The 15,310-nt window shown below is 41.6% G+C and overlaps 1 protein-coding gene across 9 annotated transcripts in view; it reads left to right on the top strand.

The window, feature by feature from the left end:
* The window catches only part of MAP7 (microtubule associated protein 7), a 200,248-nt gene that overhangs the window by 12,107 nt on the left and 172,831 nt on the right, over positions 1-15,310 (top strand). For 2 of the 9 annotated variants that reach the window (XM_048844439.2, XM_048844437.2), the window contains exon 1: positions 5,182-5,782. The exons of 1 other annotated variant lie outside the window; for it this stretch is intronic. In XM_048844439.2, coding sequence (XP_048700396.2) covers positions 5,650-5,782 — 133 coding nt within the window. In that variant the 5' untranslated portion in view covers positions 5,182-5,649. Of the gene's footprint in view, positions 1-5,179; positions 5,783-7,298; positions 7,321-15,310 lie in introns of those variants that run through there. 6 more of the 9 variants (XM_048844438.2, XM_048844442.2, XM_048844441.2 and 3 more) reach the window with 6 other exon arrangements.

Below are 15,310 nucleotides of genomic sequence, written 5' to 3'. Positions count from 1 at the left end.
CACTCCTCTTCCCCCCCACCCTCCGGACTACACTGGGAAAAAATCTGCCCATGCTTATGACCAAGCTCTCTTCCAGTAGAGTCCTCAGAATTCTTCTGTTCATTGAACCAGAAAGACGTTACAAGCAGTTTGCCCTTTTTACCCCTCCCATAGTATTTTTACTCTGTTATAATAAAGTTCTAAAATGTAGTGAGCTTGTGTTCATTTGGTTTGACTGCTCTAAGTTCCAGGCTGATATACATGGGAGGAACATTAAATGCTAAACACACACATCCTTCAGTTAGTCTGTCTTCAAAGTGCTATTGGATCGATATTTTCTCTTTTAAAGAAATTGAATTATTGTAGAAGGGAAATTTATTCCTACAGGGGGAGCAGTAGACTGACATGCAGTGGAACTTGTCAAATGTTATGTAATGATGCATTGCAACTTGCTTTAGAGAGGGCACAATCCTACGAACACTTTGCATGCTGCCTGAGCAATTCCTTTGGTGGGATTCTCTTGAAGTGGAAGGGTGCATCTTCACTAGGGAAAAAAAGTTTGTTCTTACTGACACCACACTTGGTAAGGCAACTCCCATCTTTTTATATGCTGTGTATTTATACCTCTCTACTGTATTTTCCACTCCATGCATCTGATGAATTGGGTTTTAGCTCACGAAAGCTTATGCCCAAATAAATTTGTAAGGTGCCACAAGGACTCCTCCTTGTTTTTGCTGATACAGACTAACAGGGCTACTACTCTGAAACCTAACATGTTGTAACTAACGAGATGAAATCCTTGTGAAGGCAAGGCAATTGGTAGCTTTCACACAAGTTAGTAAGTCAAGTTAGATCAGTGGTTCTCAACCAGGGGTATGTGTACTCAGAGGTCTTCCCGGGGGGGGCGGGGGCGGGCGTACATCAACTCATCTAGATATTTGGCTAGTTTTACAACAGGCTACAGAAAAAGCACTAGCAAAGTCAGTACAAACTAAAATTTCATACAGACAATGACTTGTTTATACTGCTCTATGTACTATACACTGAAATATAAGTACAATATTTATATTCCAATTGATTTGTTTTATAATTATATGGTAAAAATGAGAAAGGAAGCAATTGTTCAGTAATAGTGTGCTGTGACACTTTTGTATTTTTAATGTCTGATTTTGTAAGCAAGTAATTTAGTTTAACTGACTTGAAACTTGAGGGTACATAAGACAAATCAGACTCCTGAAAGGGATGGAGTAGCCTGGAAAGGTTGAGAGCCACTGAGTTAGACTCTGGTGGAGCCCAGGGCTTACTTAGATTTACTAATTCAGTTGGAAATTACAAAGTACCTTTTTTTCACTCGGATTTTACCTCATGTTAGTTACAACGTGTTAGCTATCACGTGGTAGGAACACAACTTCTTTCCTAGTGAAGACCAGCCATAGGTTCCAAGTGGGCAGATCCCTTTGCAAGGATGGAGCCATAGTTTGTGAACATTTTCAGTGATTCATGTGGTTAGCATGACTGTTCTTGGGTTTTTTTAAACTATAATCTAATTGCTATCTTGTATTTAATTAAAACCCAGTTCTGTGTAGGAAAGGAGACAAGGTGTTTTTATTTTCTCCAGCAAGCACTTTATCTCATACAAGTCTTTAATATTTTTGAATATTATTAATAATCAAAATATGGATCCATTTTCAAATATATGCAGTCTGTTAAATTTGTTTTTAAAATTATACCATGTCTTCTCATTGCTCTCACTTTACAATCTCCATTACCTAAAAATGGCTTAAGCGGTTGTTTGGAGAAAATATTTATATTGTCTGTTGTTGACTTAGGTCCCTATCCAGCAATCCATCACACACAAGTATAACTTGAAGCATGTGAGTAGTACCATTGGAATCAGTCAGATTGCTCACATGTGTAAAATTAAGCACATGAGTAGCTGATTGCAGGATTGGAACATTAGATATCCAGGTGCAAGCCAGTGCAAATTTTAAAAAAAAAAAGGGTATTGAGCCCAGATACATGGTTTTATTACAAAAACAACAATTAACACTCCAAGCATATAAGTATTTTCATCTCCTAGTATATCATTTAATTATCCTGTATTCTTTGTGTCACTTGCTTCCTATGAGTGTTGCACATCAAGCAATATATGAGGTAGGCAATTATCAGATTCCACAGGCATAGAATTTTTGCAGTCAATAGAAAGTAGGTGTGCTAAGTTATCCATACTTTCTGTCATGTGACGATGTTACTTTCAGCAAAGAATCAGTAAAGAAGCTTCTATATACTCTGGCAAGTCTGAGCTAAAATCTACTGGGCTTACTTATTAGGGATTCTCAGTATTACCATTTTAAAGGAGTCCAATCCATGTTATTAAATGGTCTGTTTTTAAGCAGTCGCAGTACTGTATTTTAATTGAGTGTATTTTATAGTGTTATCAGGAAGAGAAAGGGAAAAGAGCACAAAGTTATTTAGTGTATTTGATTGTACAATACACTTTAATTATTAAAATGTTGTAGTTGGTTATGTTTGTATAACATAAACAAGTGGTCTCTAGTTCTAGCCAGAGAATTTTTTTCATTTCTGGATTTATGCATTTAGAGCATTTGCACAATATTTCAGTTTTTAATTATTATTTGCATTACAGTAGCATGTAGAGACTGCAAGTGAGATTGGGACCCCATTGGGCTAGGCATTCCCAAACATGTAGTGGCAGACAGTTTTTGCCACAAAGAGCTTTGCTGTGTAAACAGACAAGCAAACAAATGCTGGGAGGGGAAACAGAAGTACAGAGAGATGAGGTAGCCTGCTCATGGTCACACATCTGGTCAGTGGCAGTGTGGAAATAGATCCCAGGTCTCTTGATGTCCCGTCCAGTCCAGTCCTCTCTCCACTAGACCATGTTGCTTCCCCAAATAATGATCATTCTCCTTTAATAACTATTTAAACATATTAAATGCACTTTCATACATATTTAACTCACACGTAAGATGTCCTTCTCAATCCTAAAGCAAGTTATCCTTTCTTTTATCCACCATAGTGGTAACATATAAGAAGTAACAGTGCCAGCTTCCCCATCTGTCATCCCTGTGGGCCAGTCCTCCTGACTGGAGGGGACCACCTGTAAGAATGAAATTGTACTTAAGTCTGTATGGCCCACTCAATCATGGGTGTATTTGCTGAAACTCCTAACAAAGTTTTTTCATTTTTAAATTAATGGTTTAAATAGAACAGGTATTGTAGATGGCTATTTGATAGTTTGTTTTAAAATATCTGCAATATGGAACTGTTAAAAGGAACAGGAGTTTAGTTTTATTAAAATATATATTTGTAAACATGAAAGGAAGGGAAATTATATTAGCCAAACAGTCATGTAGGATAAGCACTTTTCATATGCACTTTAAATTCTTCTGTTTTGGAAACAGAGCCTAGCTACCTGTGAAAACTATGAATGATACACAAGAGGTTAAACACATTCTAATTTATGTGCTTGTGTACCCACAATTACGTACATCTTTGTTGTAGTAAGCATGTACGTGGACAGGGTTTCAGCAACTGAAGCTTATTTCCAGTTTCTCTTTTCCAATACAAAGTAGCAGCCTGAATAAACGCTGGAAGGCAAATTGCTGAGGTAGGAACAACTTGTGTCAGTGTTTTGTTTTGTTTTTTTTTAATTCTACATTTGGCCAACACCTTTCAATACAAAGCACCTTCTACCTTATGATTATTCAAATGTCATCATTCTCTAACTTGCATGGTACACCCAGATAAGCTGGGATATTGCCAAGAGCAAGGGCCCTTGTCAAGAGGAAATACAGGGGTCAGGCAAGCAAGATAGTAGACTTGGCTCAAAGCCTGTGCTTTTGTGACTACCTTACTGTTTCTCTTAGGTACCTTTTTCTCTTGCTTGGATACAGAGCATGAATGCTTTATGACTACCCTTTCTGAGCTCAGTTAATGCTATGCCTCATCATCCCCCAGTTTTTCCCTGCTAAGTGATATGACTAATGTGTGTGAGAACAGAGCTGTCACCTCTTGCTGACCTCCCAAGGCCCTATCATCAGGGAGAATGGCAGACAAGGTATATTATACTGCTATTTCCAGACAACCAATTTGGATGTGCAGTTTAAAGGTAACTCAAATAACCTTAACTCTGCCCGTTTCTTCACACAACCTATAGATGAGACACCCTTTCACTTGCATATCTCATATTGTCTGCATTGGCAATATGAGCTCCATATTGCTACTGTATTGTCCTCTAATATTTACGCTGCTGTGTATTTGCCATCTACGTATGGCTGGGGGTGGGGGGGAGAACATTTTAGACCAGGTGTATGAAATTTCTGATTCTGAAATTTAGATGTGAAAAGAACACCTAGCAACTTCTGAGAGTACAAATAAATTTTTAGGATCTGGTTGAAATTTAAAAATTAATAGTATTTGGTGTGGCAATTGTGCTCTTAGCTTGAGGTTGAGAAATGGTGGAAGTGTTAAAGGAGGCTAAGCTTACCTGCAAAACCAGCTGTTCAGGGATTTGCATATCACAGCGATCATTGGATTCTGTGCAAAAACAGTTTAAAAAAATTAGAAGATTGCAAAAGTGTGAGCAGGTCCTCCATTGTGGATGGTGAATGAGAATCCAGAATCACTATGTTAACTTTGCCATCATGATGGGGAAAACTTAGCTGGTTATAATTGATTGTAATTTGGCCTTTCTGCAGAAGTGATTGTAGTTCATTAATGATCTCTTTGCTGTAAAACTGACATTTGCAATAGGGAATATTCACTGTACATTCAGCTTAAGCAGTCTTTTCTTTGCTCACATTGTCTGTACAATAAAAATGTGTACACTAGCTTACATTTTCCAAACATGAATAACTCAACACTTGCCAGTAATCCTGGGTGTATGTACTCTTTTATTGCAAAAGGTATGCAATACTTGTGAAGGTGTTAAGTGGAAAAACTCATGTTGTTTGAGTTTTGGTTAGGCTGGGGACTGTAAACTTTAATAAACAGAACAGCTGGCAAAATGCAGGCTCATGCCTGCAGCCTTTTAGGCTTCTCTTCGCTCAATACTCATCTGCTTGTGCAAGCAGAACTCCATCCTCCTACCGCCCTGCACAGAGCCAAGGAGCAGCCCAGTCGACTAGGTGGTTACAGTGTAAAGAGCTGTAACCCTTTGCACTAAGCATGCAGGAGCAAGCATTCCGGCAGGCTGCTTTCTGCAGCTGAGGAGACAACATTCATAGACTTCCTTTGATTAGGATATGTCACTGTTGTCAGGGCAACTGTTAACGGTGGCGTATCGTATTTTTTCCTCCTGTGTTGCGTGCTGAATATTTTAGTGTGCAGTAGCTGGAAGAAGCTTGGGAAGAGGTGCTGCTGCAGAAAGGAGAAGCTGTGGGCTGGGATCTGATAGAACAGGTTAAAGCAGCGAAGAGAGGCATCCAAACCAATGTGCCTTTAATTAGGGCTTTTCTCAAAGGTGGGTGAAATTGCAGGCCCTCAGCTGCCAAGTGGATGTTGGTATTTGTCAGCTCTTTACATACTGCTTATCCATAGGGGATCTATTACAAGTGCTCAAATGAATAGGCAGGTCTGCAGCTAGCTGCTACACAGGCGCTGCAGTTTCTTAAATATATATTGTAATAAGCAAGTGGTAGCAGCAACATGCCTGGGGCAGCTACTACTATCCGACAAGAGAGACTGAAGAAGACAAATGCAAGGACAAATCCCCCTGGTTTATTCACCATTAACGAAGAAGATGAGCAGCAAAAGAATGGAAATGCCAGAAGATTGAAAGGTATGCCATAGTGTTCTCTGTAGTACATACTGCGTAGCATACAGTACATTTTGCTAGCTGTACCGCATGCCGTCAGGAGTGGTTGTGACCTATCAGTGCAGTTTGTCAGTGGATGTTTTCATACTATATTCATTTATGTGTAGCACAATATTAATGATAGATATATTTTTAAATGAGCTGGATTACTGGCCTACCAATTTAATTATGACTTCTGTTTTGAAATCTTATTTACTAGAAAAATCTGACTTTTAAAAAGTTATTACTAATCCCATTATCCGATAGAGATTAGGGTCTTGTAGTATAAAGGTATAAAATGAATTGCAATGTACCTTCCCTATACAGACCCGCTGATTTTTTTTTTCCCCTAATGCTCATATTCTGATGAGATGAATGTCTTTTTAAAACAGGTTGTTGTAGGCTTGCAGAATAATGAGAGAGACTATAGCAGCTAATGTGGAAGGCAGCCTTGCAAAAGACATATGAAATTTGCTGTACTCTAGTTTTTGTAGAGGTTATGGAATGCCTTATGACAGAGTGCAGAAAAAAGTATATTCGAATATTGTAACTTCTGAGACGTCTACAACCAAAAATGGGGCATCTCCCATCAAAATATATTTGGTAAGAAAAAAGTCCTTGGTGCTGCTTTTATATTTTTTAATAATAGTGGCTGACTATTATAGAGATCTATCAAGCATTTGTAGCCACCATATCCTGCATCACGTAACATCTTCTGCCAGGATTCTTAAGGTTTACATTCTGTTGGTGTAGCAACAATCCTGCATCTTCGAATTGGACTAGAATTTTAAGTTTGCCCCGTCACAATTCTAATTCTCTCTGCCTGTTCAAGGGATTCCCTCAATACGTGAAAATTCCTTTTCTCTTATGCAGGAAGCAAATAAAGCAATTAGATGCCATGGTTTTGTTTTGGTTTGGTTTTGCTTTTTTTCTTGCCGAACAAATATCACTTGATAAATATCAGTCACCGTATTTTGAGGGTATCAGATTTTTCCATTCAGCCACACAATTAAAAAGGAGAGCCTACCAGGCAAATATTTAAATATCAGAGTAGGGTTAGGTTGTTTGGGGATGGACAGTTATTTTCTTGTTCTTGAATGAAATAGCTTGTTGGCTTCTAAAAAGTCCAAGTTTTTAACTGTGTGTTTTATAGTTTTTAATTTTTCTTGAAGACGGTAAAGAACTCACACAGATTTGAGCTTCTCAACAATATAGTATATTGCCAGTCAATGCTAGCACAACAACTGTCAGGGCCTTACAGGTATGTAGTTACTTGCTCAACTGTGTGTATATTTGAACAAGCCCATGTATATATTCCAGATAGGAACACTTCCCCCCCCCCCCCCTTCTTCGGTATTCTAAGAAGCCAGTTTCATTTCTTATACCGGTTGGGAGAGTTTCAGAAGCAATAGACACAAGGCTCTGTAGTATCAGCTTCCGTGTTTGGTTTGTCTGAATAGCACTTTCTAGTTTTCCAAGATACAGATTCTTGTCTTCTCTTTGTTTACATAGAGCGATGTTTGGTAAGTGTACCCTTATCCCAAAGCATTTCTATAAGATCTCATTCCATATCTTTTTTGTCAGGATTGATTGCCATTTTTATCTCATTTTCCTCTTCTCTTGCTTTCTCATTCTCCTCCTCCCTCCCTGTCCTTCATTATTTCTCTCAGAAACAGTGGGGTGAAAACGGGCCCCATTCATATCCGCGGCTGCTTGTATCAGCCAGCAGAGGGGGGCAGAAGGATGTTGCAGCTGGCAAGTTCCCACTCCCCAACTTGCTGGAGTAAAAAGCCTATCAGAGTATATCTAAAGTGGGGTCCGTTATATTCCAGTTTTGAGCACAGTAAAATGTAAACAAACAAGTGTGTGTGGCAGAGGGGCATATAGATACAAGTGCATGTGGTCATCTTCCAGTGGTATAAGATTTATTTTGGCAGCTTACCTGTGAATTTGTTCAGATGCAGTTGGTACATGGTGCGTGATATATGATAGATTGTTAAAAATATTTTCCAAGAGTAGCTCTTTATAATTGTTTCTCTGAAGACATAAAATGGCCTTTAGTGTTTCTAAAGTACAGTTTACAACTCTGTGCATGTGGGAAGGGGAGGAGTTGGTGGCTGAATCCTTGGTTATATGAAACACAGGCATCCAAGTTTGTGTTCTCCTTCACCTACCTGGTACCAAGCAAGGCCATATCAAAGCTCACTAAAGCAGAAACAAAAGGCACTTGATCAGTCCAGGTATGACTTCCTTTGGTTTTCAGTTACCCATTAATTTTCTGTCACCATTCTCTTAGTGCAGCTTAATCCCAGTTCTCTCCCTGCTTCATCAGCTATGTGCCCAGCATGCTTGTGCAGCTGCTGAGATATTTTTGCAGTGCGTAGTAGGTCAATGTCGTCATCTTAATAGGAGATGGGCAAAATAATCTAATAGGTTTTTTCCATCTCTAATTTCTATAATCAGTGGTGGAGATCTCTCGTACAGCACTTCCCGACTCAGGAGGTCACTCATGAATAGGGTGAACAGGTGTCTGGTTTTCGACTGGAACACCCAGTCAAAAAGGGACGCTGGTGGCTCCAGTGAGCACCGCCGACTGAGCTGTTAAAAGTCCAGTTGTTGGTGCTGCCTGGCTAAGGCAGGCTAGTCTCTACCTGTTCTGACACTGCGCTGTGCTCTGGAAGCAGCCAGCAGGTCTGGCTCCTAGACGTGGGGGCCACGGGGCTCTGTGCACTGTCCCCACCCCGAGCATTGGCTCTGCTTGAGGGGGGGTGGGGTGCCTGAAGTCGAGAGCAGCGCACAGAGCCGCCTAGGAGCCGGACCTGCTGCTGGCCACTTCCAGGGCTCAGCGCAGACCTCAGTGCCAGGACAGGCAAGAAGCCTGCCTTAGCACTCCCCCCCGTGCCACTGACTGAGGGCTGCCAGAGATAATCCCATGCTCCAATCCCCTGCCCCAGCCCTGAGCCCCACCATAACCCAGAGCCCCCTCCTGCACCCCAAACCCCTCATCCTGGGCCCCATCCCAGAACATGTACCCCGCATCCCAGAGCACTCACCCACCCTGTTTCCCATCCTCCTGTCCCAGCCCAGAGCCCCTTCCCACACCCTGAACCCCTCATCCCTGGCCCTACCCCAGAGACTGCACCCCCAGCCCAGTGAAAGTGAGTGAGGGTGGGGGAGAGCGAGCCACCGAGGGAGGGGGAATGTAGTGAGTGGGGGGGCAGGGCCTCAGAGAAGGGGCAGGGAAGGGGACAGGGCCTCGGGGAATGGGTGAGGCTAGGGCGTTTGGTTTTGTGCGATTAGAAAGTTGGCAACCCTACTCATGGCCCTGGGTTTTTAAGGAAGCAATGCATTTAAAAACTCAGCAAGGTAAATAAGGGTTTTGTAATATTATATATTTTTAAAATACTTTTGTGTACCATTCAGGACTTCTCAGTAATATTTAGATTTGTTTAGAATATGATCTTGTATGGTAATTGTTACAATCACCTTGGAAAGAATAAATGTTTAATGGAGAATATGAAACAGCTTTTCTCTGTTAGGTTTCAGTGGGTTGACTTCAAAGGTAACTATTTCCTTTCACTGGTGTCCTTGAGAGTCCTTACTTATTGTAATTTGAAAAGAGGTCTGATAGACCTTGAGTTTGCTCATTCAGTGCAAAGTCACACTGAAAATGTTTAGCATGCAATTTTTAAAATCTAAAGTATGTTGGAAACACGCAAAGTCCATCCAGTCTGTTTCTATTCTTATATTTCATTTAATCTGAATCCATTTATTAAATTTACCTTTTAATGCCCTCCTCCTCTAGAAATACATGTAGGAATCTCTCTTTTAGGAGAAAGAGAAGGTGGCAGTGATTGACTGATAGGTTACTGGTTTTAGCTAATACTTTTCTCTGCCCTTCGCACACTGTCAGCTATCTAATTGCTGGTTAGAAGGATGAGAAAAATGGGTTCTGTCCTCTGGTCCCTCACTGAGAATTTCCTGTGAATCGCATGTGCTGTTTCTGAAGACTGCAGTGACCTTGGCTGGATTATCTTCTGCAGTTTCTTGCCAGTCAAGATTTTTTTCCCCTTTCTTTAGTCTTTGTTGTTGATGTTCTTAATGACTAGTTAATGATCCAGCTATTATAATATGCTCCTTGGAAGCCCTGAACGTTGTGTTTTTTCACAGGAGACTCTCATGTCAGGAAGTAGGACTGTAACCCAGAACCATTCAGACACAGCTTTTCCTTCTTTGTTTTTTCTTTTCTTCTGTTGGACTTTGACTGTTTCCTTTGTCTGAAGTTTTCTGTATTTGTGCCCAAGCCGTTAGTTAAACAAAGCTAGTTCTAGTAAGATACAGAAACAAAACCTAAGTGAACTGAAATGCATGTTTAACTGGGGGGGAAGTACTTTTTATTTTAAACTCTGGATTTTCAGTTTGAGCTAAAATGTATTCAAACGCAATATAAGAATTAAAGGTGAACTGAATATATAATAGTCTTGCTTTTAAAGAGAAGTTTGTACTTAAACACTATATCTGAACAAAGAGTTTGCAATGCTGTCTTTTGTTGTAGTGGCCCTGGTACCCAGGTTCTGTGAAGCTAATCTCAATTTTGTATTAGGTAGGAGTTTCTCAGGTGATAAATCTTAGGCACTGTTTGCTTTAAAGTGAAGTCTGAACTTGAATTGGTGTCAGCTTCCTACTTCCCACCTTCCTACTGTATCAGCACATATCTAAAATCAATCTTAAACTGGAACCACAGTTTCTTCTTTCCGCTAAGTATGGAACCGTTGTGTCTTCATTCTCCTAAGTAGCCTTAGAAAATGGTGAACATTAAGCAAGGTGACTCCTGTATGCCCCCTGAAGCGTCCCTTTTGAAGTTGCTTTTAATTTAGTACTTAAATTCCCAAATTGCCCAGCCATTCCTTTGGATAGAATGCAAGCTCTGAAAGGGTTTTAAGTTACAACAACAATTGTGTTACTTTTATTTCAGAACTAGTATTTTGCTGGAAGGTCTGATTGTCATAATGTCTGGATTCACAAGTTTTTTATTATTTGTTTTACTTCTGAAACATATAAGTGAGCTCAGTTGTAGGTTATGACGTCCTGAAAATGCATCCTTTCAGCTAGAGTTCAGAGAAGGTTGCTTAATCCAGGAATCCATACTTCTAATGTGTATTGTGTGGCATTTGTATCAGGCACGCAATGTATACGTACTTACAGTGACATATTGAGTGCTGACACTGCATGGCCAGCTACCACAAGTATAAATAGCAGTTTAGATGGGGAGGCTCTGCTCAGGGGAGTTGAGTAGACATACACCTGAACCCTATATACCCTACACAGTGCTATCCGCCCCAAGTGATGCCTCCCATGTCTACACTGCTATTTTAAGCAGGGTAGTGTCCCACTGGCAGAGCCTTCCACTGCAGTGTGTAGGTATACATACCCTACCCACCACCACAAGTGTAGATAAGGCCTGAGATTGTAAGCTCTTTGGGCATGAACTGTCTTTTTGCTCTGTGCTTGTACAGCACCTTGCATGATGGGGTCCTGCTCCATGACTGGGGCTCCTAGGCACTACCCCAATACAAATAATAATACACCTTTTTGTAAGTTTGGTGAATTGCCTGTTTCATTTGCTTATTAATGGCCAAGGAAGAGGAAGCTACTGATAGCATACTGGGGGCTTACTGTACAAATAAACTCCTTTCAGAAGAATTTACAGATCTGAAGCGCTTATAGAAGTCTGTCTAATCAAGTTTTTTGTACTGATTATCAATCAGCTTTCCAGCAGTGCTTCTTAGGCTCCAGCTGTATCTTCAAAGAAACCAGATAAAATGGGCACATAACTTTTCATATATAGCTTTATAATTCCCCTAAACCACCAAGTTTGTGCATGTCTTGTAGGCTTGCCAACTTTCTAATTGCAGAAAACTGAACACCCTGCCCCTTCTCCGAGGCCCTGACGCCGCTCACTCCCTCCCCCATCCCTCCATCTCCCCAACCCTTGCTCACTCACTCATTTTCACTAGGATGGGGCAGGGGGTTGGGATGGGGGGTGAGGGTTCCGGCCGGAGGTGCGGGCTCCGGGCTGGGGATTGGGGCTGAGGAGTTTGGAATGTGGGAGGGGGCTCCAGACTGGGGCAGAGGGTTGGATTTGGGAGGGGGTATGGGCTCTGGCTGGGAGTACAGGCTCTCAGGTAGGGCTGAGGGGTTCGGAGTGCGGGAGGGAGCTCAGGGCTGGGTCAAAGGGGGGGGGGGGGCGGTGCAGGCTCCGGACGGCACTTACCTCAGCTAGCTCCCAGAAGTGGCCGGTATATCCCTCCAGCTCCTAGGCGGAGGGGCTGGGGCCTCTGTGTGCTGCCCCCGCCCGCAGGTGCCGCCACCGCAGCTCCCATTAGCCATGGTTCCCAGCCAATGGGAGCTACAGAGCTGGTGCTCAGGGTGGTGTCTGGCCTAAGAATGGGGGCAGTGTGCAGAGCGCCCCTGGCAGCCTTTGTGCCTAGGAACCTGAGGGACATGCCAGCCGCACGGAGCCGGCCACTCTGGCCCACCGGACTTTTAATGGCCCAGTCAGCTGTGCTGACCGGAGTCACCAGGGTCCCTTTTTGACTGGGCCTTCTGGCTGAAAACTGGACTCATGTATAACTAGTATGTCTGGAAAGCCACACACACACCCTTGTTCACATTCCCTCTTTCTCCACTTTACACTGTCTACATATCTGACCATCCTTTTCATGACTTCAATTTAATAAAATATTTGAACAAAAAAAAGCTGTGTCAGAACTAATAACACCTTTTAAGTGCTGTAGCTGGTATGATGTTGCCTTTGTGAACTGGTAATGTTGGTACCATGTACAAAGTTACATCCATATATTTGGCACATGTATCCATGCCAGAAACATATGTTGGTGGCCTTGGGCCATAAACTGGAGTAAGTGATCATCCAAACATCTACCTTATAATTTTGAAATGCTTATGGTAAACGAATGAAAATACATCTCCATTAAACTAACAATGAAATCCTCCTTCACCTGCTTGATGATTTAAAACTATTAAGGGAAGGTACCTTTTAATATGCTGAGTGAGTAGAGCTGCTCATTCCAAGGCCAGTCAAATGTGCTTTAGGTCTCTGAACAATAACACTGAGTCTCTCAGTTGTCTTGAAAACAAAACAAGAAAAGGGTCATTTTTTCCCTTTGGTGCATGACAGCGATGTCTCTGATGATCACAGAAAGATTTTTGCATCTGGTGCCTAGATGGTAATGTTGCTATGTAATGTTTGTGTTTCAGCTGCGGGCTTTATTTTATTCATCCAGAGCGCTCAGGTAGATTTCCTTTAATACAGCTGCTTATACTTTTAGTCTCATTTTTCTGCAGGCGTTAGGGAAAGGGAGGAATCTCTGTTAGACCACTGTCAAAATTTCACAACTAACGTTTAATTTCATTGGGTTTTTGTGTGTGCGTATGCACGTGCATCAACCAGTTTGGGGAGGGTGGGGCAGTTTGAAAGAGAAGGGAGTTTAATGCTGTAGAAAGGTGCCAAACTGATCATCCTGGAAAGTGAAATCTAATATCCACAGAAGAGATATAGCATTGGGTCTGGAAATGTGAGCTTATCCCTCACTGCTGAGTTAATGTGCTTCACCTGAACATGTGGTGACAGTTCAGACTTCATGCTGACTGAGACCTTGAATGTTACTGCAACTTCTAACGGTGGTGCTGTATGCAATGGTGATTTTTGGAATATGATCGAAGGCCCCTGGTCTGAGACTTCAGACTCATTTCACACAGGCCATCAAACAACTGTCAAATGCTAAGACACTTGGCTGGTTTGCCAAAGATTATAACACATTGCCTGGCACTCGCACATTTGGTAGCCCTGCTACCCCCACTTCCATGGATTCATATATCCAAAGGCCAGAAGGGACCATTGTGATAATCTTCTCTGACTTCTTGTATAACACAGGCCATAGAACTTCCCCAAAATAATTCCTGTTTGAATTAGAATTTATCTTTTAGAAAAACATCCAATCTTGATTTTAAAATTGCCAGTGATGGTTATGGTGGCTTCTTTGTGCTTTATTTCCAGTTTCTCTAGCTTCAACTTCCAGGTATTGGATCGTGTTATACCTTTCTCTGCTAGACTGAAGAACCTATTATTAAATATTGTACCCCATGTAGGTAATTACAGACTAATCCTGTCACGCCTTAACCTTCTCTTTGTTAAACTAAATAGATAGGGCTTCTTGAGTCTATCACTATAAGGCATGTTTTCTGATACTTTAATTGTTCTTATGGCTCTTTTCTGAAACCTCTTCAATTTATAAGCATCCTTCTGGAACTGTGGACACCAGAACTAGGTGCAGTGTTCCATCAGTAGTTGCACCAGTGCCAAATACAGAGGTAAAATGATCTCTCTACTCCTACTCCAGATTCCCCTGTTTATGCATCCAAGGATTGCATTAGCCCTTTTGGTGACCGCGTCGCACTGGGAGGTCATGTTCAACTTGCACACATACAAAATGGGAAATGACTGCCTTGGAAGGAGTACTGCGGAAAGGGATCTGGGGGTCATAGTGGATCACAAGCTAAATATGAATAGTCAGTGTAATGCTGTTGCAAAAAAATTAAACCTCATTCTTGGATTTATTAGCAGAAAAATTGTAAGCAAGACACAAGAAGTAATATTTCCACTCTACTCCGCACTGATTAGGCCTCAACTAGAGTATTGTGTCCAGTTCTGGGTGCCACATTTCAGGAAAGTTGTGGACAAATTGGAGAAAATCCAGAGAAGAGCAACAAATTATTAAAGGTTTAGAAAACGACCTATGAGGGAAGATTGAAAAAAAATAGGGTTTGTTTAGTCTGGAGAAGAGAAGACTGAGGGGGGACATAACTGTTTTCAAGTACATAAAAGGTTGTTACGAGGAGGAGGGAGAAAAAATTGTTAACCTCTGAGGATAGGACAAGAAGCAATGGGCTTAAATTGCAGCAAGGATGGTTTAGGTTGGACAATAGGAAGTTTTTGCTAACTATCAGAGTGGTTAAACACTGGAATAAATAGCCTAGGGAGGTTGTGGAATCTCCATCATTGGAGATTTTTAAGAGCAGGCTGGACAAACCGCTGTCAGGGATGGTCTAGATCAGTGCTACTCAAAGTGGTGGCCCGCGGACTGGTGCCAGTCCGTGAGCCATCAGCTGCCAGTCTGCGCGCACATTGGAAAAAAAAAATTGCCAGTCCCCCACATCAGATAGCTTGAGAAGCAATCGTCTAGATAATACTTAGTCCTGCTTTGAGTGCAGGGAACTGGACTAGATGACCTCTTGGGGCCTTGCCTATTCTATGATTATCCACTATGACTCCAAAGGCTTTTTCAGAGTCACTGCTTCCCAGAATAGAAACCCCCATCATGTATGTATGGACTACATTCTTTGTTCCTATAGGGTATAAATTTACTTCATTCATATTAAAAGGCATACTGTTTGCTTGTGCTCAGCTAACCAAATGATCCAGATTGCTCTGTT

This window comes from Caretta caretta, chromosome 3, assembly GCF_965140235.1.
Source record: "Caretta caretta isolate rCarCar2 chromosome 3, rCarCar1.hap1, whole genome shotgun sequence".
Classification (NCBI taxonomy): Eukaryota; Metazoa; Chordata; order Testudines; family Cheloniidae; genus Caretta; species Caretta caretta.
The sequence above is the reverse complement of the archived record's forward strand: the minus strand, read 5'-3'. Positions and strand labels throughout refer to the sequence as shown.